Below are 23,914 nucleotides of genomic sequence, written 5' to 3'. Positions count from 1 at the left end.
TTCTATGGGCATGTGCCACCACACTCAGCTAATTTTTTTTTTTTTTAATTTTTAGTAGAAACAGGATTTCACAATGTTGGCCATGTTGATCTCAAACTCCTGACCTCAAATGATCCGTCCGCCTTGGCCTCCCAAAGTGTTGGGATTACAGGTGTGAGCTACTGCGCCTGGCCGTATTTCTTTTTAATACAGACGGGGTTTCACCATGTTGGTCAGGCTGGTCTCGAACTCCTGACCTCATGATCTGCCTGCTGCGGCCTCCCAAAGTGCTGGGATTACAGGGGTGAGCCACTGTGCCCGGGCCAAAGGTTTAAAAATACAAAATGAGGCCGGGTGCGGTGGCTCACGCCTGCAATCCCAGCACTTTGGGAGGCTGAGATGGGTGGATCACGAGGTCAGGAGATCAAGACCATCCTTGTTAACACGGTGAAACGCATCTCTACTAAAAATACAAAAAAAAAAAATTAGCCAGGCCTGGTGGTGGGCGCCTGTAGTCCCAGCTACTTGGGAGGTTTAGGCAGGAGAATGGCATGAACCCGGGAGGCGGAGCTTGCAGTGAGCTGAGATCCCGCCACTGGGTGACAGAGTGAGACTGCTCAAAAAAAAAAAAAAAAAAAAAAAAACCACAAAATGAGCAGGGTGTGGTAGCACGCACCTGTAGTCCTAACTACTCAGGAGGCTGAAGTGGGAGGATGGCTTGAGTCCAGGAGTTTAAGGTTACAGTGAGCTATGACTGCTCCACTGCACTCCAGCCTGGACTACAGTGACAACCTGTCTCAAAAACAAACCAACAAGCAAAATACGCATCCATCCACACACAGCTTAGTTTACATATATAGCAAAAATATTCCAAGCCACCTAACTCCTTTGTATATTCCTTGCCCTCAAATTTACTCAAATAGTATTTCCCTTTTTTTTTTCATGTCTTGGAGACTCTTCCATAAATATCTATTGAGGACACACTATGTGTGATTTCCATGTATTATTTATTTTACTTAATCCTCACAGCCATGAAGCAGACGAGGAAAGTGAAGCTCAGAGATGGGAAGTCACTTGCCTGAAGCCGCAGGTTGGTAAACATTAGACTCAAGGTAATTTGATAATTTGTGTCCATTTATGAAGTGCCTGCCATAGCCAGGTCCTCAGGATTGTTCCAAACCTTTATATTCACTCCTATAACAAATACTGAGTGCCTTCATGTTTCAGGCAATGGGCCAAGTGTTGGGGCTACGGTGGGGAGGAAAACAAAGGCTTAGCCCATGGTTGAGGGAGGTTCAATTGTTCACCCCATTTTTTCAGGTAAGAAAACCAAGGAAGAGAAGGGAAAGAAATTGTCCTAAGGTCACACGAAAATAGCTGAGGCTAGGCGCGGTGGCTCACGCCTCTAATTCCAGCACTTTGGGAGGCCGAAGTGGGAAGGTTACTGGAGCACGAGTTCGAGACCAGCCTGAGCAAGAGTGAGAACCGCCGTCTCAACTAGTAAAACAAACAAACGAACAAACAAACAAAACAGCCAGGCGTGGTGGGACACATCTGTAGTCCCACCTGAGGCGTGAGGATCGCTTGAGCCCAGGAGGTCGAGGTTGCAGTGGGCCGTCATCACGGCCACTGCACTTCGGCCTGGGCGACAGAGTGACACTCTGCTGCACAAATAAAAAAGGAAAAAGGGAAAAGAGCGAAGACAAGCAGCCCCGCTTTACAGGTAGGGAAACTGAGGCACAGAGAAGTAAAACGACCTATCCAAGGAAACCCAGCTAATAAAGGCAGGAACAGGGATCGCAGGCTCTCGGAACTCACCAGTCCCCGCCGGGCGGCGTTTGGCCCCTCCTTTCCCCCCGGCGGGCGTGGCCAGGCCGGCCCGTCCCCTCCCCTGAGCGCGTTCCTGGCAGCCCGGCGGGCCGTTTCCTGCCTGCGTCGCTGAGCGGGCGGGCGGGCAGCCCGTCTGGCGGCCCCCGCGGGGCGGCGCGGGGAGGCGGCCCAGACTTGCTGGAGCCAGGCGCCTGCCCGGGGGCCCCCCTGCCCGCCTGGAGAACCCAGGTGTGGCCGCGGCGGGGGTGGGGGGTGGTGCTTTCCTTCCCGCTCGTTCGGCTCTTCCTGACGCACGAGGGCAGGATGCAGCCTCCTCCCGTCCTCTCCTCGGCCTCCGCCTCCCGCGCTCTGGCCCGGAATCCTGGAGGGAATCCAAACGCGGGGCGGGGAGGCCGGGGCAGGCCCCTGAGGCCCCGCCCCTGATAGCCATTTGATACCACCGCAAGTCTTGACCGTGTTTTGGGGTGACCCAGCTTCCTTGCTTGTGCAAGAACAGCTGAACTCTGACCTCCTGGATGGCTGACTTTTACCTTGCTCCTCAGGGACCCCAGACACGATCGTAGGAACCGTAGGCACTACTGCTGTAAGCCATAGCGCTTGACATTATCCATTTATTCAGCGGTTTCAAGTCGCGGCAAGCGGCGTTTGACCACTTCTGTTCCCTGCCCAGTGCTTAACTGGTACCTGGTGCCGGCCTGATGGAGGTTCTGAAGGCTTTCCCTCAGAAAGCTGGACCTGCCCTGGGAAGCAGGTCCTTCCCCGCTTCACAGTCGAGCACAGGACAGCGTGGGCTAGACCGCTCCATTCACACTGCAGGAGCCAGCCCTGCTGTCAGACAGACTCCGAGGTTGCCGAACCTTCTCCATCGCTGCCCGGCAAAAAGGGAACGAGGGATCCAGTATCCTGATCATGTCAAACAGCACCACGGTGAATACGAGTCTTGGAAGCCAGACACTCTGGGTTCACATGCCCCCTGGGCCCTTACTTACGGTCTCTGCCTCAGTTTCCCCATCGTAAGAATGATGTAGGTACCTCAAAGGGTGGTTACAGCGATTAAGTAAATCTAAGATACATTTGAAACTTGAACACGGGTTTGAACTGTGCGGGTGCACTTATACATGGACTTTTTTTTTTACCTCTGCCACCCCTGAGACAGCAAGACCAACCCCCTCCTCTTCCTCAACACAAAGACCAGGATGAAGATCTTTACCTGGTCACCCCAAACCAGGTGAGACTGGCATCAAGCCCACTCAGGGCCCTGCCCAACCACCCACACCCCCTCCCCAGCATGGAGGCCCAATCCTTTATGTATGATGATCCACTTTCACTGAATAATATATATATATATATTTTTTGAGACAGAATCTCGCTCTGTCCCCAGGTTGGAGTGCAGTGGTGTAATCTTGGCTCACTGCAACCTCCACCTCCTGGGTTCAAGTGATTCTCCTGCCGCAGCCTCCCGAGTAGCTGGGGCTACAGTAGCCTGCCACCACGCCCAGCTAATTTTTGTATTTTTAGTAGAGACGGGGTTTCACCATATTGGCCAGGCTGGTCTTGAACTCCTGACCTTGTGATCCGCCTGCCTCAGTCTCCCAAAGTGCTGGGATTACAGGTGTGAGCCATGGTGCCCGGCCCACTTAATGAATAATGTATTTTTAAAATTTATTTTTGCATTCCCTCTACTAAATATGTTTCTCTTTCTTACGATTTTTTTTTTTTTAGACAGAGTCTTGCTCCGTTGCCCAGGCTGGAGTGCAGTGGTGCCATCTTGGCTCACTGCAAGCTCCGCCTCCTGGGTTCACGCCATTCTCCTGGCTCAGCCTCCTGAGTAGCTGGGGACTACAGGCGCCTGCCACCACGCCCGGCTAATTTTTTGTATTTTTAGTAGAGACAGGGTTTCGCTGTGTTAGCCAGGATAGTCTCGATCTCCTGACCTTGTGATCTGCCCATCTCAGCCTCCCAAAGTGGTGGGATTACAGGTGTGAGCCACCGCGCCTGGCTCTTTTTTCTTAGTAACATTTTCTCTAGCTTACTCCATGATACAAATACACTGTAGTACATATAACATACAAAATGTTTTGACTGTTTTATGTTATCAGAATTATGTTATCAGGTAAGGCTTCTGGTCAACAGCTGGCTATTATTTGTTTTGGGGGACTCAAAAGTTATACACAGATTTTCGACCATGCAGGTTAGTGCCCCTAGTCCCTGTGTTCTTCAAGGGTCAGTTGCACTAGCAGAATGCTAGTGACATGTGAAACACAAAGCGCACACTGGGGTCTCAGCAGGGCTGGTTTTCCCCTTGGAGCCCTCTCTCCTATCGTCGTCCTGGGATACTGAGGCACAGAAACAGAACCGAATGAAGCAGGGTAGAACTTGGGTTCTAGAGCAGTTTCCTAAGAATCCACCCCAAACCAGGTGAGACTGGCATCAAGCCCACTCAGGGCCCTGCCCAACCACCCACACCCCCTCCCCAGCATGGAGGCCCAATCCTTGCCCGGCCTGGTGCCATTTTTCCATGGGACTCTGGCGGTGGCGGTTCACATCTGGAGTCTAGACTCGCAGGCTCTGCGGGCCGGGCCTACCGCCCGGGCTGGGCCACCACTGCCCGCTGTTTGCTCAGCTGAAGCTGGTTAATTGGAATTAGAGTGGCCTCTGCGGTGCCGGCTGGCCGGGCGGGCCCTGGTCCACTGCTCCGGAGGTCTGCGGAACATCTGGCTGGGCCAGGACAGTCATTAGGTGGCAGGCGCTTGGCGCCACTGCCACCTCAGCCTCTGCCGGGGGCTGGTGGTGACTCAATAAGGCTTTTGTGGGCCCTGGGCCGCAGAGCCAACCATGCTGTGTGCCTGGGCCGCCTGCCCCATCTGCCGCCCTCAGAGGGGCCTTGTTCCAGGACCACATGGCCTCAAGAGTCGGCTGGAGTGGGTAGAGATTCCAGAAGCCCCTGAGAGGGAACCCCCCTCCCTGAAAGGAAGAAGCCTTTTGAGATTTTCTACCCCTTTTCCTTCCTATAGAATCCTGGAGCCAGTAAAGTTGAGTGGCTGGGCCTCAGGGATGCCTAGCACACCAGCCACAGTGACTTGGTCACAGGGGTCTAGGGAGGAGCTGCGGTCCTTAGGAACTTGGAATTCAGTTTGGCTTGGCTAAGGTCAAATTGATGTCCATAGGCAAGCTGCCTCAATTCCCTCATCTGCACAGTGGAGCTAATAATAGCACCCACAGCCCAAGACTCAGAAGGCAGTGAAATCCTCTATCAAGGTACTTAGTACATGTTAATACCTAGTGAGGGTACTACAATCACGCTCCTGAGTCTCTGGTCATGATTGTCCTTCGGTCACTTCCAAACTGGAAGCCACTGTTATTTTCAGCCTTTGAACCTGAAGCTTTGGGTGAAGAAGAGCCCTGGGTCCGTCAGTCCAGTGGGCACCCTCTTCTGTTTCCCCACTCAGTGACCTCATACCAGGTGCGTGGATGAGGGTTGTGGCCACTGTTTGCCTGGTTTGGGGTGGTGCGGGATCGGTCTCCTGCTGGCCAGGGCTGCTGTCTTCAGCAAACGTTAGGGAAACCTGGGCCCTAAGATTTCAGCTCTTAGGCCCCAGAAAGCCTCTGACAATCACTAGGCTCAATCCTTCCTCACTCCAGCCTCTCTAGAGGTCCTGTCCTGGCCTTGTGCTGTGACTGGCCCCACAGCAATTTTGGGAAGAAACCCAGGAATGTGCAGAATGGGAGAGATAAAGCCTTGATCTTCAGGGTAACCTAGACTCCAAGCCCTCACCAGGCGAAGCCATATGGACACAGGGACCAGGGAGGTTGGCAGGTTCTACAGTTACTGCTTCCCTTGTGAGTCAGGTCAGCCCTGGGTACTCCGCACTGCTCTCACCACGGTGAGTGGGGGACTCTCATCTGCCAGCACCCTTGCTGCCCCCAAGTGTTTCCAGGAAGGTGGTGAGAAAAGTGACAGCTGGTGAGAGAGAAGGCTCGTGGGCCCCCTCTACTGGCTAAAAGGTGTTTTTGGGGTGCAGGGCTGGCCAGGCACTGGGGTGGGCACCCTCAAGGGGCTTGCAGAAAAGATTCTGGGTGGGCAGGTGAGACCTAGAAAACCTACGGCAAGACACTGGGTGCTTACGCAGAGAACCTTCCGGGAGCACAGTGGCTCGCCCTGGCCATGGGATGAGTTTTTAATGTGAGGCAAAATCAGTCCACAATACAAAATCTAAAAATCACACCCACTTTTCCCACTTGGCTCCGGGGGAGGGGGGAAGCTGGGGGTTTCTTTTGCCTGCAGGGTGTGGGGAGGAGCAAAGGAGGGCCAGGAGAAGGAGAGGGAAACAGAGGCCACAGAGGCCTGGCTGGAGGTATCCTGCTGCCCCCTGCCCTGTCCTGGAGCTGCCCTCAGCCTCCTGTGCCCTCTGCCCATGCACGCCTGTGTGGGCCCAGCCCCCATCTGTCTGGTCTGGCCCTGAAAGGCCCGGGCACCAGCCGCATCATTTCTCTTTCTTCTCCAGCCCCTTTGATGCTGATGCCTCTGTTCCTTTGGATTCTGTCACTGCCGCTGGATCCTTAGGATTTGACTCCTCATAACTGACCAAAAACAAAACAATAATAATTCATTTAGACGACAGGGTGAGCAGAACCTTGGTTGTCCCCTTCCCCCACCCCCATTCTAGGAAAGCGCCTGGTCACGTGCAGAGCGTCAGCCCTGTGTCCACTGCCCAGCACCTAACAGCACCTGGCCCCAGCCCTACCGCATGCCCTCCTCAGACAGGCTGCTCTGCTTTCTCTGAGCCCGGGGGTGCCAGGAGGCAGTAAGGGCAGCACCCAGTGGAAGAGAGGTTGGGCCTGGGCTTGTGTGGGCTGACTTCAAGCTTCCTGAACCTTCTGCTATAGCGTGGAAAAAGGGGCGGCCATGACAAGGCTACAAGAGGTGGAGATAGGCTGCCTTCCAGGGCACACAGCATCAATCAAACAGCTCAACCCCAGAGGTGAGGGCACTGCTGTATGGGCAAGTGGCAAGGTGCTGCTTTGAAGACAGACACCCTGGCTTAGCTCCTTCTATGGGCTTCACTTTTCAAGCAACTGAGTTCATGCCAAGGACAATACACATATTTCCTCAGCAGATCAACCCCGTAAGGCAGGAATGTGCCCACTTACAGATGAAGAAAGTAAGTGACTTGCCTAAGGTTATACATATTCCTTGAATGGTAACAGTATTTACTACTGCATGACAAGGGCCATTTCTATCCACTATGATGTGGGCCCCGCATTACTGTTGAGGGCAGGAAGCTTAGGCGTTGTCCTGCTTCCCAGCCCCATGGCCGGGTGCAGCCACTGCCCAGTGGTTGTGGAGGAGCTGCCTCTTGTGGCCTACTCCTGGTAATGTTCCCTGCCCTGTACAGTGGAGCTGCAGTGTCTGCCCTACCTTGGGCCTCGGGGCAGTAGGGGGAAGCGGGCAGGTGGGCACCCGCTGGGCATTACATGGCGCTGGGATTCTGCGGGCGCCGGCGGCGAGGGCCAGCTAGCTTCTGTTGCATGGAGTCGGCCAGGCTGGCTGGGGAGCCCGAGACTGTGGGGAAGTGGGTGAGCCTCGGGGTATGAGGCAGGATTTCCGCCGAGGACTCGTAGCTGTGTGAGAGACAGAGAAGAGACAGAAAAAAGAGATGGATAGGGAAAGACTAAGGGAAGACAGAGACTTCCTTTCCAAGGAGCAGAGAGCAGAACCATCTTGTTTTTACCTATTTCTGCACTTCCAGATTTTATGGAAAGAATATTTGGAAAATGAAAAAAGAAAAGATGTACCTAGACAAAGGGACATCAGGCCACTGTGCAAAAGAACAAGCATGCTCTAGAAGTGTATGTGCTGCTGTGGAAACACCTCTAAGAAATACCGTGGAAACGCAAGGTGCAGAATGCTCGAACAATGCCACCGTCTGTGCAAGATGATGTATACACACGTCTGCATTTCAGTGCACAGGTGTCTGAATGTGTAACACTGTTGGCCTCTGTGGGGTGGCTGGAGCATGAGGGTGCTCTCTCTGTTACAGCTCTGGAATTTTTAACTATGTGAATGTGGCACCAATATAAACATAAGTAAATCAATTAAAAAAAGGGGGGAATAAAAGGGAAAAGTAAAACAAAAGGTGGAGAATCAGGGGAGAAAATGGGGAGGAAAGAGGGAGAGACAGAGAAAGAGAGAGAGAGAGAGATCACTTGCTTTTCACCCCAATCTAAGAATGTCCAGGGTAGGGGTGGAGGACAAAAAGTGGGGGCAGGGTACCTGTATGGCAGAACATTTAGCACCAAGCAGGTAAAGGCCACGGGCACTCTCTGCCTTGTGTATTCAGAGCTTTGCCTGATGAGGGCACAATAGCATTGGGAGGTTACCCCAAGGGGAAGGGCAGGGAAACCTGGGCTGGATGGGAGGCAGAGGGAGGGTGAGAGGTGGGTGCTAAGCTCAGGGATGAGGTGCCATGCCCACTCCCAAAGCTCCCCGAGACCTGTCCCCAAGTTCACCCCTAGCTCCCACTTGCCTAAGACCACAGAGCTTTGCTGGGCGAGGCAATGTGGGCAGGCAGGCTGCGGGCTGGGGATTCTAGGCAGGACAGGGAGGGCAGAGGCAGGTCCGGGGGAGGGGTGAGTCACAGGCTCCCCTGCGGGCAGCCAGGTGCACAGGAGGCCCTGGCAAGCACTCTAGGGACAGCTTGGAGGCCAGGCAAGTGGAACTGGGCGGAAGGCACCCGAGTAGGCAGCTTTAATCGCAACTGGCAGCTATTTCTAGGTCCCTGGCAGGCAGGGTCGGCAGTGCTGGGGGCAGACAGCTGTTGGAGTCACGCAGGCCTTGGGGTATGGGTGGGGCTGTGTGCAGGATGTGGCAGGTGTGGATATGGCCCTGGGGAAGGGGTATCTGTGTGAGATACAAACAGATGAAGAGAAAGCAGTGAGCTGTGGGTTACAGCCACAGAGGTGAATGAACAGGGACTGACACCTGCCTTCTACTCAGGGCACTTTCTACCACACTAGGGCATCCCACACGCCCCCTGTTCTATTACTCACATGTGAAAACTGAGCCCATGAGACGGGAAGACATGTCTGAAATCACCTGGGGGCAGAGTCACCAGGGCTTCTGACAGTAGGCAGAGAAAAACCCACAACAGCTATTCTTAAGATCTGGCTAGCATTTGGATGGGGGGATGCCTAGAGGGCCCTGATGCCTTGTGCTCCCCTGGATCCTGGCTCAGGGGGAGGTTCCTACTGGTACCCACAGGCCAGGTACCCATGTACTACTGGTGGAAAGGGCGAGGGTGGGGCTGCTGGCAGGAACAATGTTCCCCCAGAGAGTTGTACAGACACCACCAGCAGGTTCCACTGACTGCCAGCAGGTGCACTGGTGCCCATGAGGACATCTGCCCCCCACTCTGCCTTACCTGAACATCTCTGTCACTTCTCCCTTGGCCAGCGCCACCAGGACAGGAAAACCGATGCAGGCGGGAACCAGGTAGAGGAGGGCAGGCTATGAGAGGACACAGGCTAGTGAGACCATGCTGGGCACAGCACTGCTTCAGGGCCACACCCAGCACCCCAAACCCCTCCTGGGCTGAACTGAAGGACAGTGACTGGTCCAGGACCACAGCAAATCAGTGGCTGGGCCTGAACCCAGGGCTAACTCCCAGACAAGGGTTGCTCCTCCTGAGAGGGAATGCAAGAAAACTAAGAAACTCAAGCAGGCAGGGCTTCATGGGTTCCCAGGGGTTTGGCTGGCAGCATCTGAATCACCTGGGTCACTAGGTTCAAAATGCAACTTCCTGGTTTGGTCCTACTCCCAGAGACTCTGCTTCCTGACATCTGGGGCTCACACCTGCATTTAGCAAATGCTCCAGATGCTATTATAGTGATGATGACGCCACAGCTGCTATGTAATGAGTACTTGTTGCAGCCTGTATTAAGATGACCTAGCTGGTCACTGGCTCCCCCAGGATTCACATCCAAGCAATTTGGCACGTCTGTGCCGAGACTCCTGATAAAGCTGGGTTTGGAGAAAAGGATAGTTATACTAAGACCCCAATCATGAACATCTACTGTACAGGCACTGAGCTTAGCCTTCCCAGGAATAGTCAGCCCACTGGCACATCCCATGATGGTTATCCTTTTGCAGAGGAGGAAGATCAATGCTTCACAAGGAGAGGGCTCAGAGACCCAAATATTTTTTTTGAGATGGAGTCTTGCTCTGTCACCCAGGCTGGAGTGCAGTGGCGTGATCTCGGCTCACCGCAAGCTCTGCCTCCCGGGTTCATGCCATTCTTCTGCCTCAGCCTCCCAAGTAGCTGGGACTACAGGCACATGCCACCACGCCTGGCTTGCTTGCTTGCTTATTTATTTATTTATTTATTTGTATTTTTAGTAGAGACAGGGTTTCACCGTGTTAGCCAGGGTGGTCTTAATCTCCTGATCTCATGATCCGCCTGTCTTGGCCTCCTCAAGTGCTGGGATTACAGACATGAGCCACCGCACCCGGCCTATTTTTTTTTTTATTTTTACTCCTTCTCTTCCTCTTTTGCTCTCCTCCACTTCCTGGTACTCATTCTCCCCTCCCTTGTCTTTCTCCCCAATCCCCCCACTTTGTATTCATAGTTCTTTATTGTTAAGAAACCTACCTAGAAACATGACAAGTAGGGAGAGGAAGACAGTGCATTTAATTAGAAACACCACGCCCGGCTAAGTTTTTATAGTTTTAGTAGAGACAGGGTTTCACTGTGTTAGCCAGGATGGTCTTGATCTCCTGACCTCATGATCCACCTGCCTCGGCCTCCCAAAGTGCTGGGATTACAGGTGTGAGCCACTGTGCCCGGCCGAGTTTCTTTTTTTGTTTGTTTTTTGAGACAGAGTCTTGCTCTATCTCCCAGACTGGAGTGCAATGGTGTGATCTTGGCACACTGCAACCTCTGCCTCCCAAGTATCTGGGATTACAGGTGTGCACCACCATGCCCAGCTAATGTTTGTATTTTTCAGTAGAGATGGGGTTTCACCATGTTGGCCAGGCTGGTGCACTTGCGTTCCTTCACATGGAGTCAAGTCCCTTGCTACATGCTCTGTAAGTCCCTCTAATTTCCCTCATAGCATTCCCCAGCAAAAAAATTTTTTTTTTTTTTTTTTTTTTGAGACAGGATCTCACTTTGTCTCCCAGACTGAAATGCAGCGATATGAACATGGCTCACTGTAGCCTTGACCTCCTGGGCTCAAGTGATCCTTTCACCTCAGTCCCACAAGTTGCTGGGCCTACAGGTGTGAGCCTCCATGCCTGGCTAATTTTTAGGGCCTGGTAAATACTCAATGAATGGCTCCTTCATGGTGCTTCTTCATGGGTGCTCATGAAGTGAAGAGATTGTCCTGAAGAGGGTGACAAGACTTCATTTTTTTTTTTTTCTGAGACATTGTCGCTCTTGTTGCCCAGGCTAGAGTGCAATGGTGTGATCTCAGCTCACTGCAACCAAACCTGGCTGGAGACTTCAATTCTTAATGTAAAGCCTGCCCTTGGCCAGAGAACAAATAAATCTTTCCCACATGCCCTTGATCCTAATATTCAGACTTATTTCTTGCCATCTGCCATAGGTGGGCTGTGATCAATACTGTATTATGTATATTAAATTATTGAATCTAACAATCCCTAAGTAGGCTGGGAGTGGTGGCTCATGCTTGTAATCCCAGCACTTTGGGAGGCTGAGGTGGGTAGATCAGCTGAGGTCAGGAGTTTGAAACCAGCCTGGCCAACGTGGTGAAACCCTGTTTCTACTAAAAATACAAAATCAGCTGGGAGTGATGGTGCATGCCTATAACCCCAGCTACTTGGGAGGCTGAGGCAGGAGAATTGCTTGAGCCCAGGAGGCGGAGGTTCCAACAAGCTGAGATCACACCACAGCACAAAGGCAGAGGTGTCCCTTACCTAGAGCACTGGGACTACCTGTGTGTTGGACAGCAGGAGACCCCATGGAACACGGTCCCCTCACGTCCTGGATCCCCTTTCCAAGAAGAATTTTTAGAGGTGCCCACTTGGATGACCAGGGAGAACGGCTGGGCTGCTGCCATTCTCCCTAGTCATCAGGACTTGGGCCAGGGTTCAGGAGTTCATTAGTCCGGAGTCCAGATAGCCACCCAGGGCCCAGCCTGGCTGCAGTTTCCCGATAAAGGCGGACTCCTGTGTGACAGAGCTCTGAATGGGAGCCTTTTCCCAGTCCACGAGGTTGCCACCTTGTGGCCACTGGGGGAACTGGCTCTGGGCTTGGACTCCAATAAGGGGCTGAGAGCTGCAGAGACCTCCAAAAGGCCTCTTAACTAGTCCTCCAATCCAGGTCCAGTCACTCTCTGCCACCCCTTGCCATATGCATGTTACTCTCAGCTTACACGCGCTTGAAGCCCTTGAGCAGAAGTGAGAGGCAGTTCCACAATGGTTCTTGGTTTTTCTACTTATGGGCTAGGGGCTTTTGACCTTCTATGAAGTAATACTAGGACTAAATGAGTCATTAGCAAAAGAGTTCAGCACACTGCCTGGCACAGAGTGATTTAAAAAAAACCCCAGTGGCCGGGCGCAGTGGCTCAAGCCTGTAATCCCAGCACTTTGGGAGGCCGAGATGGGCGGATCACGAGGTCAGGAGATCGAGACCATCCTGGCTAACACGGTGAAACCCCATCTCTACTAAAAATACAAAAACGAGCCGGGCGAGGTGGCGGGCACCTGTAGTCCCAGCTACTCAGGAGGCTGAGGCAGGAGAATGGCGTAAACCCGGGAGGCGGAGCTTGCAGTGAGCTGAGATCTGGCCACTGCACTCCAGTCCGGGCGACAGAGCGAGACTCCGCCTCAAAAACAAACAAACAAACAAACAAAAAAACCCAGCTTTGGTGATTAATTCAAAGATGACTCGTCTGTATTTGGGCCCTGGGGAAGAGGAAAAGGGACAGAAGCAGCAAGCCCAGAGTTCCATGGTTACTGGGTAGTGCCGGGATTCACAACAGGGCTCCCTTAGCCCCTGTTCCATGCTGTCTTTCCCATGGCCAGGGCTTGACAGCCTGGGTGTGGTTTCTATGCTGACCCAGGTTTGAATCCCAGCTTTATCACATACTTGCAGTGTGGCACCTCAACTCGTTTCCCCACCTGTTCACAAGGACCCTCATGGGTGCAGAGCCTGGCACGTGGAAGTGCTTAGCGAACAGGAGTTCTTATTATTTCCAGCGGAGAGTAGGGCAATCCTGTCTGCTCACTTTCCCCTGAATCTTCCCCTCTCAAGGCCACAATGAAGGCTCCCAGTCCTTGTGCTATGTTGCCTCATTCTGTGGCAGCTCAGTACTCCATCCTCATCTTGGTGGGAGAAGGAGGCAGAGCCTGGGCTACTTGGGAGTAGGGGGAGGGAGGCCCCAATACCCAACACCCACTCCAATCCTGTTCTTCTCTGTCTGCTTCCCACTACCAAGGCTGAGAAGCCAAACCCTCTTTCCTGGACTCTCCTGTAGCCAGGGTTGCTTTAGGACCCCAATCTGGCCCATGAGAGGGTTCTGGGAAAGTTCCTGCCTTCCTGATGAAGGAAGCAGTCATGGCTGTTATGCTTTTCCCTCCTTCTTGCCTCTAACGTGCCCATGCTACTTGGCGCAGTGGCAGCCATCTTGCAACCACAAATGAAAGGCCAAGAGAATCACAGACATGACTGCTTCAACACCAGTGGAGAGTGCTTATCTCTGGACTGCTTGCATTTGCAAATAAATCCTCTGTAAGTTCCTCTATTTGCAGTGAGGTGTTCTTGACACTCTGATACCATCCTGCTCACCTGAGCATGCTTGAAGATGTGCATGATGAAGATGGTAAGGCCCAGGCCAAAGATGTAGGCTGCAAAGCTGGTGTAGAAGTAGGTGTGGGTATTCTTCTTCAAGCTTCAGGGAAGGTGTGAAGAAAGAGGCGGGTTAGATATAGGTTAGATATAACACCCCTTCTGAGGGAGCTGGGGAAGACCCTAGAGGTTGTGGGGGTGGGAGTCTGGAGGTGGGTGTCCATGCTGATACTGCCCCCAGCTATGTGTCTCTGGACAAGTTGCTTTCCTTCTCCTAGCCTCAGTTTACTCATCTGCAAAATGGGAAAATGAGGAGCTCATCTCCTTGGTAGTTATGAATGTCAAATGCTACAACCTAGAACAGTGGCCATAAGATTTTAGTCAGCATAAAAATCATCTGGAAAGTTTGTGAAAAAATGCAGGATTCAAGGTCCCATCCCCAGGGAGTAGATCTAATAGCTCTAGAGCAAGGTCCAGGAATCTGCATTTTGAAAAAACATCTGCGGTGAATCTCATACTGTTGGATCATGCTTTGAGAAACACAGATACAGAAAATGCAAAGGTAAGTTACTACTTTTAAGTGCAGTGGACCTAATAGTTCAGTAGCCGATTTGTGGTACTAACAGATGCTGGCTGCATAAATAAATGCCAGTGGCTTCCTGGAGGTGATTCATCCAAGATCAGCTTCAGAACAGATGAATCACATGCAGCCCGACATTGCCATTACGTGACTTCCCTCTCCAATGCCAGCTCCATAACCTCTGCATGTCCCCAGTGCCTGGGATGTGCCCAGCCAGTAGTACTAAGGACTCAATTAACATTTGTGGAATGAATGAGTGCTTCTGATGCCCTTCTCTCCTTGTCCTGGGTGCTTCTAAGCCTTCAGCTGCAAGTACATTGAGAACTTGCCTATCGTGAGAACTTGGGTACAAGTGACTCCCTTTGGGAATGTTGCACTGATTCTGGAATCAGCTGAGGAGCTGCTTATGCTGTGAGCCCAGGCTAGAAATGAGACTGTCTCTGAGGGTGCTGGCAGTCGAATCTGTTTCCAGCAAATAGCCTGGGGGCTTCTGATGGGTTTCACTTTGTATTACCTCTGAACAGCCAGGAGTAGACACGGCTGGCATAGACATCCCTCTAGTTACAGACTGGCCAGGCCTCTTCCAAAGGTGACTGTGAGCCCATATGCTCCTAAGGTTCAAAGTGGCACTACACTAATAACCCAGGTGTATGTGAGTGGGAAAAACCTAAGTTTCACATGGAAACTGGATTTCAGTGATGCTGGTAGTAAGTCTCTCATTATCACTGTCACTGTTATTACTGCTTTTGCAACTATCAGGCATGAGGAAACCAAGAGTTCACAAACCACCCCAAAGTTAAGTGCACACACTGCCAGCCCTCACAGGGATGCGGAGCATAAAATGAATGGAGCTGTTGCTGGCGCCCCCTGCTGACGGCAAGTCCTGTTGCACACAGGTGCATTAACTCGGATAAGACCTTTCCTGTGTTTTAAATGCTGACCTAAGTTGGCCCATCTTCTCTCGTGCTGTCTACAACAGACTGAAAAATGTCTGAGTAAAGAGAGGGCAGGGAACAGCTAGAGCAGCTGAGACATGATGACCTGACCCTAGGCTGATAAAAGATGATGACGATGACTGCAACCAGGATTCAACCAAGAGCTTACTGAGGTCAGTATGTGCTCAGCACTCTCTCCAGATTTTCATGGTAGGAACTCTTGTTATTAACTCAAGATGAGAAACCGGAGGCTCAGGAAGGTCAGGCCACTTGTCAAGGTCACACAGTGAAAAAGGACTGTGAGTACCACCAGGCCCTTGTGGGTTTAAAACTCTTGGCCTGTGATTCTTAAAACATTTTTTTGACCACAAGCTCTTCAAACACTTAGAACTTCAAGATGCAAAATGCAGATAAAATCAGAATTGCTCTGGCTGCTGTGGGGTGGAGGGTCTGGTCCCCTGAGGTACCTTCTCTGGGTTCCTGAAGGCCACTGGAGAATCCCTGGAGAACCCCATGCTGGGGCAGGCCCTTACTCACTCACCTGATGTCAAAGCGCAGCAGCAAGGCAATGAAGATCCCTGTGGGAGAAAGCCGGGGTTAGAGAGTGAAAGGCAAGCAGCAGGGCAGTGACCTAACAAGAGACTGGGTCCTGGTCCCCAACCTGGTGTTCCGTCTTGGAGCAATCATTGGAGACCAAGAGTGTGGCCAATACTCTCAAGTGCCAGCAGAAAGTCCCATTTCTCTGCCTACAACAATGAGAGTGGCCCAGGATTTTGCTTTGGCCTGGGACTACAATGACCCAGCCCCTCACTGCACCATACTGTCACACTGTGACTGCCCAAATGCTTATCAAGTGCCTACGTACCAGACGCTATGGGCAATGCAGGAGTAGGCAAAATAACTGCTCCCACAGAGCTCATCCAGGGAGACAGGGTAGCCACACTATGACATACCTCAAATAGTCATTGTAATCACCGTGAGACTGCAACTGTTAAAGAGCGCTTCCACTTTGGAAGGCCGAGGTGGGTGGATCACGAGGTCAGGAGTTCAAGACCATCCTGGCCAACATGGCGAAACCTGGTCTCTACAAAAATACAAAAATTAGCCAGGCATGGTGGCACGCACCTGTAGTCCCAGCTACTCAGGAGGCTAAGGCACAAGAATTGCTAGAACCCAGGAAGTGGAGGCTGCAGTGAGCCGAGATCGCACCACTGCACTCCAGCCTGGTGACAGAGCAAGACTCTGTCTCAAAAAACAAAACAAAAACTGAAAAACAGCCAGGTGTGGTGGCAGGCACCTGTAGTCCCAGCTACTTGGGAGGCTGAGGTTGCAGTGAGCTGAGATCACACCACTGCACTCCAGCCTGGGTGATAGAGTGAGACTCCGTCTCAGAACAAACAACAAACAACAAACAACAAACAACCCCCCTTCCCCCAATCTGCCAGGCATGGCGGTGCATGCCTGTAATTCTAGCCACTTGGGAGGCTGAGGCAGAAATGTGTTTCCCATGTCTTGAGAAGGTGTAACAGGATGAGACCTAGGCTGGGCGGGGGCGAAGAAGGGGAAAGAAGGAAGGCTTCTTGGAAATGCCACATGCCAGGAGGAGAGAACAGCATGTGCAAAGGTCCTGGAGAAAGAGGGCTCAGGAGATGTGGCAGGGACTGAGGGGCCACTAAGGCAGCTTGCCTACCAGCAGGAGATGAGATGGACCAGCCCTGTAGGGCCCTGAGGATCATGGGGAGGAGTCGGGTCTTTATCCTCAGTGAAGAGATGCCCTGGAGGAGTTCTGAGCAGAACCACCTAAATAGATTTTGAAAAAGGCCCCTGTGGCAGCTGTGTGGCTGGATGGGAAAGGAGGAGGGGCAAGTAGTGGGCCATTTGAAGGCTCCACAGGAGCACAGGAGAGGGTTACCTCGGTCCACCCACCTCACTCTGAAACTTCAAAACCAAGCCAATTATAAGCAATGGTTCTGCTAAAAAAGAAAAAAGAGAAAGAGACATCCCAGAAGTCTAAGCATCCCCAAAACACAGCCAAGCAGTCCTGCCCCTGTGCTATACACAAACCCTGTGTGTCTGCCTCCCTCACTGGGCTCTGAGTCTCATTTACTTGAAGGAAGGCGTTGATAAGAAGCACTGCCTGGGCGGGCACAGTGGCTCACGCCTGCAATCTCAGCACTCTGGGAGGCTGAGGCAGGTAGATCACCTGAGGCCAGGAGTTCAACACCAGCCTGACTAACATGGTGAAACCCCGTCTCTACTAAAAACACAAAATTAGCTGGGTGTAGTGGCACATGCCTGTAATCCCAGCTATGCAGGAGGCTGAGGTTGCAGTGAGCTTAGATTGTGCCACTGCACGCCAGCCTGGGCAACAAGAGCAAAACTCCATCTCAAAAAAAAAAAAAAAAAAAAAAAAAAAAGAAGCACTGCCTGTCAACATATGATTAATTTTAAAGAGGGAAATGACTTAGTTCTCGATGAATACTCTGTAGGAGTAGGGAGTTGGTTGGGGAGAGAGCAGACAACTGCAGTTATTCTGCAAACAAACTGGGAACTCAGCGTCCCCTGGCAGCTGATTTCTACAAGTGTTCTCCAGCTAATCCAGGAGTCAGAGCTCTGCCAGGGGCTCTCACTCCTAAAGTGCATCTGGCCTTCCAAGCAACGCTCCACTGAGACTCTGTTATCAACTTACATTTATTGTGATTGCGGGACTACTTGGGATATATATAGAGGGTGGGGGAAGGACAAATATGCCGAGATACCCTGTGCTTGTCTCAAGCCCAGAACTTATGACAAGGACACGGGGCAAGTTTGTGTGGGTGCCTGACAGACCGTGCCCTGGAGAGTGAGTCAAATGCTTTACAGGACTCCATTTCTTCTTTCTGACGGAGATGCCTTCTACTGGGGAAGCAAGTCTCCCTGCCTCACAGCACTGCAAATTATGAAGACACATGGGTGCAAGCCCACACCCCCATGGCCTCCGGCAAGTCAAACCTGTGTCCTTATCTGTAAAATGCAAATGCCCTCTATCTCACTGGACTGCTGGGAGAAGTAAAGATAACATATAAAAAGCACCTAGCACCATTCTTGGTACACAACAGGTGCTTGATAAATGGTAGCTGTTGCGATTACCATCTTATTACCGCTAGTGCTGCTGTAACAGCAGTTCTGACAGCGTAGCCTTTCCTCCAGCCGGATAGCGCTGGTCTGAGTCCTGGCCTTGCTGCTTACTAGTGTGTGAATTTGTATCAGTCCCTTTACTTCTGAGCTTCAGTTTCCTCACTGGTAAAACAGGGAAAGCCTCTGTGTCACCTCCATGTGTCACAAGATGCAACTGTCACAAATAGAAGTGCCTGTATCAACCTAGGTGATCAGAATTGCTAATAGCATCCTGCCCTGAAAAGTAAGTCAGCCTTTAATCTGCTGCTTTAAAAGAATTCCTCTTCTTTTGAAAAAAATAGATGGGGTCAGCCAGGCGTGGTGGCTCATGCCTGTAATCTCAGCACTTTAGGAGGCCGAGGTGGGCAGATCACCTGAGGTCAGGAGTGTATACACACATACACATACACACACACACATATATATATATAATCTCACAATTTGCCCAGACTTTCTTAACAGAGTCTCACTCTGTCACCCAGGCTGAAGTGTAGTGGCACAATCATAGTCTCACTGCAACCTTAAACTCCTGGGCTCAAGCCATCCTCCTATCTCAGCCTCCAGAGTAGCTGGGACTACAGGCATGAGCCACCATAAACTGGCTAATTTTTTTTTTGGTAGAGATGAGGTCTTGCTATGTTGTCCAGACTGGTCTTGAACTCCTGGCATCAAGCGATCCTCCCCACTCAGGCTTCCAAAGTGTTGGAACTACAGGTGTGAGCCACTGTGCCCAGATAAAACCTTTTTTTTTTTTGAGACGGAGTCTTGTTTGTTGCCTAGGCTGGAGTGCAGTGGCACGATCTCAGCTCACTGCAAGTTCTGCCTCCTGGGTTCACGCCATTCTCCTGCCTCAGCCTCCCTAGTAGCTGGGACTACAGGCACCCGCCACCATGCCAGGCTAATTTTTTATACACACAGGGTTTCACCGTGTTAGCCAGGATGGTCTCGATCTCCTGACCTCATGATCCGCCTGCCTCGGCCTCCCAAAGTGCTGGGATTACAGGCGTGAGCCACCACGCCCGGACTAAAACCTTCTTCTAAGCAAGCTTCTAACCCTCTGACTCTGAGACTAGGAAGACAAGTACGTCCCCTGGGTTCACTGCTCCCATTACTGAGCCCAGATCAGCAGACACACAACACCTGAGCCTCAGTCACTTCAGCTGCCTTCAGAGTGGCAGCTCAGCTTTGCCATTAGTCTCTTTCTTGACTGGTAGTTTGAGCTGCTGCTGCCCCAAGGTGAGGCCAGGCTGTGGGTGTGCAGAATGTGCTCTCCTGCTTGGACCATGGATGGGGCCCCTGTATCCATACCCACAGACACACTGACTAGAACCCACACGCAGATCCAGGGACTCAAAGGCCAGTTTCTGCAGACAAGCAAGTTTGCATGCACATGCTCCTCTGCTGAGTAGGCACAGGAGCCCATGTGTGTGTTCTCCCTGGAGACATCTTGACACAGGGAGGAGGAGCAAGGGGGCTATGGCAATTCTGGTACATCTGTGATGCTTGCAGACACTGGGAAGGGGTATGTGTATGTGTGGGTGTGTGTGAGAGGGGTTCAGTCCATTAAGATTGTCATGAAATGTGCTTTTTCAGAGTGTACCTCAGTCTGTCATTAGACTTTTACTTTTGTAGTTCTTGAGCAACATCTGCTCACCTAGACCAGAGGCTCTGTGAAGACAGTCTTGTTCACTGACGCCTGACCAGGGCCCAGCCTGGGGCATGGCACCTGATTGGCACTCTGTAAATAGATGTTAAGGTGGAACGCTTCACCAAACCCTGGCCTGATCCAGCCTTACTTTTCCTCTTTCTCAGCTGGTAAGCCTGTCTGTGTAGCAGTAATCCCCTTGCTCCAGGGAATACTCTCTCCACCCCTTTCACATGGCCCCACCCTAGCAGGCTCACCTGGAATGACGACATCTCCAAGTCCCAGCATGGCAAAGTTGTTTGCTTCGAGGCCTTTCTCCAGCAGATCCTGGGGAAACACCACTGAAGGGGGAGGTGGGGATGTGAGGAGTCAGCTGGAGCCCAGTTTACTTTGTTTTTTTTTTTTTTTTTGAGACAGGGGCTTGCTCTATTGCCAAGGGCAATGAGGATTGCAATCGGGAGTGCAATAGCATGATCTTGGCTCACTGTAACCTCTGTCTCCTAGGCTCAAGTGATTCTCCTGCCTCCTGAGTATCTGGGATTATAGGCACCCGCCCCATTTTTGTATTCCCAGCTTAATTTGACTCCTAACCCCGCATTCTTGTTGTATGAAACTCACACATTTGTGTTTCTGGGTGGGACGTGGGGGATGAGGCAGTGAGAGGTTGCAGGGCAATGTCTCCATCGGAGTCACAGCTGGTTAGAGGGGGGAGGAATCGGGTCATCTAGGTTGAAGGTTTAATGCCTTTACTGAGCTATAACTCAAATAACCACACAATTTCAATGCCTTTTTATAGCTATAGAACACTTTGGTTAAATGGGATTGACACTAAAGCCCAGTATATAAGACAAAAGCCACACAGTGCCAACATCTACGAGGTTTCCCATCTCACAACAGGGGTATGGACAGATGGTGGCCCTTGTTCTGAAGCAGGGTGAGCCTGGGCTACAAGCTCCTTCTGTATTTGCTGAGGGAGAAAATGCCACACACCCGCAGATTCCTTCCTTAAGGCCCCTCACTCAGAAATCTTGCTGGACAGCTTGTTTGAATAAATACAGATTAGGGAGAAATGTCTCCCTCTGTGTCTAGTTGTAGCAAAAGGAGGTTGTAACTGGATTTCATCCATAGGGCCTTGCAAGCAGAGTAGTTACAAGTGGGCTTTAAAGTCTGACTTGTGGGTCTGTGGGTCTGAGCCCTAGCTCTGTGCTCTGCACAGTTTACTTACCTGCCTTAGTTTTCTCACCTGTGAAATGGGTAGACAACAGAACTGACCCCTCAGGATAGTAGTGAAGATTAGATGATTTGTACACACTGTTAACTGCTACCCCATGCCTTCTTTACTAATCCAGTCCTGGTTTTGTGTGAGGCAGCCTTTCCAGGTGATAGGTCAAGTGTGGTGCAAGACTAAGCCACTCAGGAAAATCCTGTTCCTTGAATTCCTTACTTGCGGGTAGGGGGTCAGCTCTGACCAACAATATGTTTTTTCTTTTTTCTTTTTTTTTTGAGACGGAGTCTTGCTCTGCCACCCAGGCTGGAGGGCAGTGGCCGGATCTCAGCTCACTGCAAGCTCCGCCTCCCGGGTTTAAGCCATTCTCCTGCCTCAGCCTCCCGAGTAGCTGGGACTACAGGCGCCCGCCTCGTCGCCCGGCTAGTTTTTTTGTATTTTTAAGTAGAGACGGGGTTTCACCGTGTTAGCCAGGATGGTCTCGATCTCCTGACCTCATGATCCGCCCGTCTCGGCCTCCCAAAGTGCTGGGATTACAGGCTTGAGCCACCGCGCCCGGCCTGTTTTTTCTTTTTGAGATGGAGTCTCGCTCTGTCGCCCAGGCTGGAGTGCAGTGGCACCATCTCGGCTCACTGCAACTTCCACCTCCTGGGTTCAAGTGATTCTCCTGTCTCAGCCCCCCTGAGTAGCTGGAATTACAGGCATGCGCCAACACACCCGACTAATTTTTGTATTTTTAGTAGAGATGGGGTTTCACCATGTTGGCCAGGTTGGTCTCAAATTCCTGACCTCGTAATCTGCCTGCCTCAGCCTCCCAAAGTGCTGGGATTACAGGTGTGAACCACCACACCTGGCCATTTAAAAAAAAATTTTATTTTTTATACATACATACATACATATATATATATATATGTATATATATTTGAGACAGAGTCTTACTCTGTCACCCAAGCTGGAGTGCAGTGGTGTGATCTTGGCTCACTGCAACCTTCATCTGGCCAACAATATGTACACAGAGGTACACAGGGTTTTTGTGTAAGCTTGTGCTTCCCTAATACATGGATAGGTACCCTTGCCCTGCCTGCCTCTTCCTGCCTTGTATGTACAACGCACAGTGATTTGGCAGATTCTCTCTCAATCCTGGTACCATTCAATTCTGAGTGGCAGAGACTATAGTCTCCATTTTACAGTTCTAGAAACCAGGGCTCAGAGAGGACAAGTGTTCTCCCCAAGGCCACACAGTCAGCAAGTGGCAGAGCTGAGATTCAAGTCCAGGAAGCCTGACTTCAGCATATGTGCACTTCACTGTTCTGCCTTTCTGCCACTGAGCTCTAGTCCTAGCAGTAGAAGGCAGTGGGTCTTCCCCCAGCCCAGAAAACCAGACCCTAAGTATCAGAAACCAAATATGACAGTACCACTTCCCTGCTCGGAGCCTTCTAGTGGCCTACGGGGCAGTGTTCAAGCTCCCTGGACAGGCATCTTTGGCTTCCCAAATCTGGCCTCTGCCTACCTCTTTCCCGCCTCTTTTCCCTGAACTCGGCTACGCCCACTCCCTGATTCTCTGCTCCCAGGTCCCTCCATGCACCTTCCTGCCTCCAGCCCTTTGCTGAAGCTGTACATTATCTTTCAAATGCCCATACTGCCCCTGCATGGTTGGGCAATGTGTATTCATCCTTCATGACCCAGAAAAGATTTTCCTGACACTCTGGCTGGGTTCTCTGGGCTTCCACACTTCTGGACTCATACATTAAGGCATGTGAGGAATGGAATAGCTGTTGCTCCAGCTGGCCCAGCATCTGTTCCCTTGCTCTGGAGAACTACTCTCCCCTTGTACACTTGGTTCTGGGGGGCCGCCAATTCCAATACTCTGCCCCCAGGCACTGGAGAGGACAGTGACACTGGCCTGTCCGTCACGATCCTCCATTTCTCCAGTGGGAGTTTCTGGCTCATGGGTCAGGCCAGGCCTTGTAGGTTTATTCACGCCAAAGCTGGGAGAAACCTGTTTTCCTCTGGGGTCACTAAGCTGGAACCACAGAATTCAGGAGCTGTTTGTGGCCATGAAGCTCTCCCCAACGCAGGGAGAAAGGCTGTCCACAGTGGTGGGGAGTGAGTCATGAGAAAGATAGCTGTTTCTTGATTCCCTGAGTGGAATCTCCCCCAGTCTCCCCCAACTACTGCCTGTCGCCATGAGCCAGTGCTTTCATGGCACGTGCTCACTGTTGCCTGCCCTCCCGGCAGCATCTTCCTCTCTTCCTTGCTAGCATGCCTGACGGATTCTGTTCCCTTCTTTGAGTCTTGTAATCCCAGGAGGTGATTCTCCACTAGTCTAAAGCTTAAACTCTAAGCCAATCATGTTTCCTATCCCCCTCACTGGTGAATGGTTTAGACTTGGGCCTGTGACCCAGTTTTGGCCAATAAAGTATGAGGGAGGCTGCACGGGAGATTTGGGGAAAACCATCCCTCCCTGAGACATCATTTCCCCTTTCTTTTTCTGGACATGGCTATGTGAGGAGTCAATGCTGGGAGCTGCGGCAGCCATCTTGGGACCATGAAGGGATGACCTAAGGGACAGGTGGACATGCTAAGAATGCTCCTGAAGTAAACTTGGCTCTTGGTGAAGAGAGGGTTATTAACCCACTCTGAGCCTGCTACCCCTGGGCTGGCTGTAGTGTGAGATGACAAAACTCCTCCCTGTTTAAAGACAGTTACACAGGTTGAGTATCCCATATCTGAAATGGTTTGACCAGAAATGTTTCA

The 23,914-nt window shown here is 51.5% G+C and overlaps 1 protein-coding gene across 5 annotated transcripts in view; it reads right to left on the bottom strand.

Moving 5' to 3' along the window:
* Window positions 1–5,928: 5,928 nt before the first annotated feature.
* The window catches only part of HM13 (histocompatibility minor 13), a 57,061-nt gene continuing 39,075 nt past the window's right edge, over window positions 5,929–23,914 (bottom strand). The window contains exons 8-13 of one of the 5 annotated variants that reach the window (XR_004431186.1): window positions 20,190–20,273; window positions 15,673–15,709; window positions 13,617–13,719; window positions 9,231–9,316; window positions 7,229–7,431; window positions 5,929–6,390 (exon numbers count right to left, since the gene is read on the bottom strand). Coding sequence is in view for 3 of the 5 variants with exons in the window: in XM_033186021.1 (XP_033041912.1) it covers window positions 6,294–6,390; window positions 7,285–7,431; window positions 9,231–9,316; window positions 13,617–13,719; window positions 15,673–15,709; window positions 20,190–20,273 (554 nt within the window). In the remaining 2 variants the exon portion in view is untranslated. The remainder of the gene's footprint in view (window positions 6,391–7,228; window positions 7,432–9,230; window positions 9,317–13,616; window positions 13,720–15,672; window positions 15,710–20,189; window positions 20,274–23,914) is intronic. The other 4 variants (XM_033186021.1, XR_004431187.1, XM_033186019.1 and 1 more) reach the window with 4 other exon arrangements.

The sequence above is a fragment of the Trachypithecus francoisi genome, unplaced genomic scaffold, assembly GCF_009764315.1.
Source record: "Trachypithecus francoisi isolate TF-2019V2 unplaced genomic scaffold, Tfra_2.0 Lachesis_group21, whole genome shotgun sequence".
Lineage (NCBI taxonomy): Eukaryota > Metazoa > Chordata > Mammalia > Primates > Cercopithecidae > Trachypithecus > Trachypithecus francoisi.
This window is presented reverse-complemented; position numbering and strand designations above follow the sequence as displayed.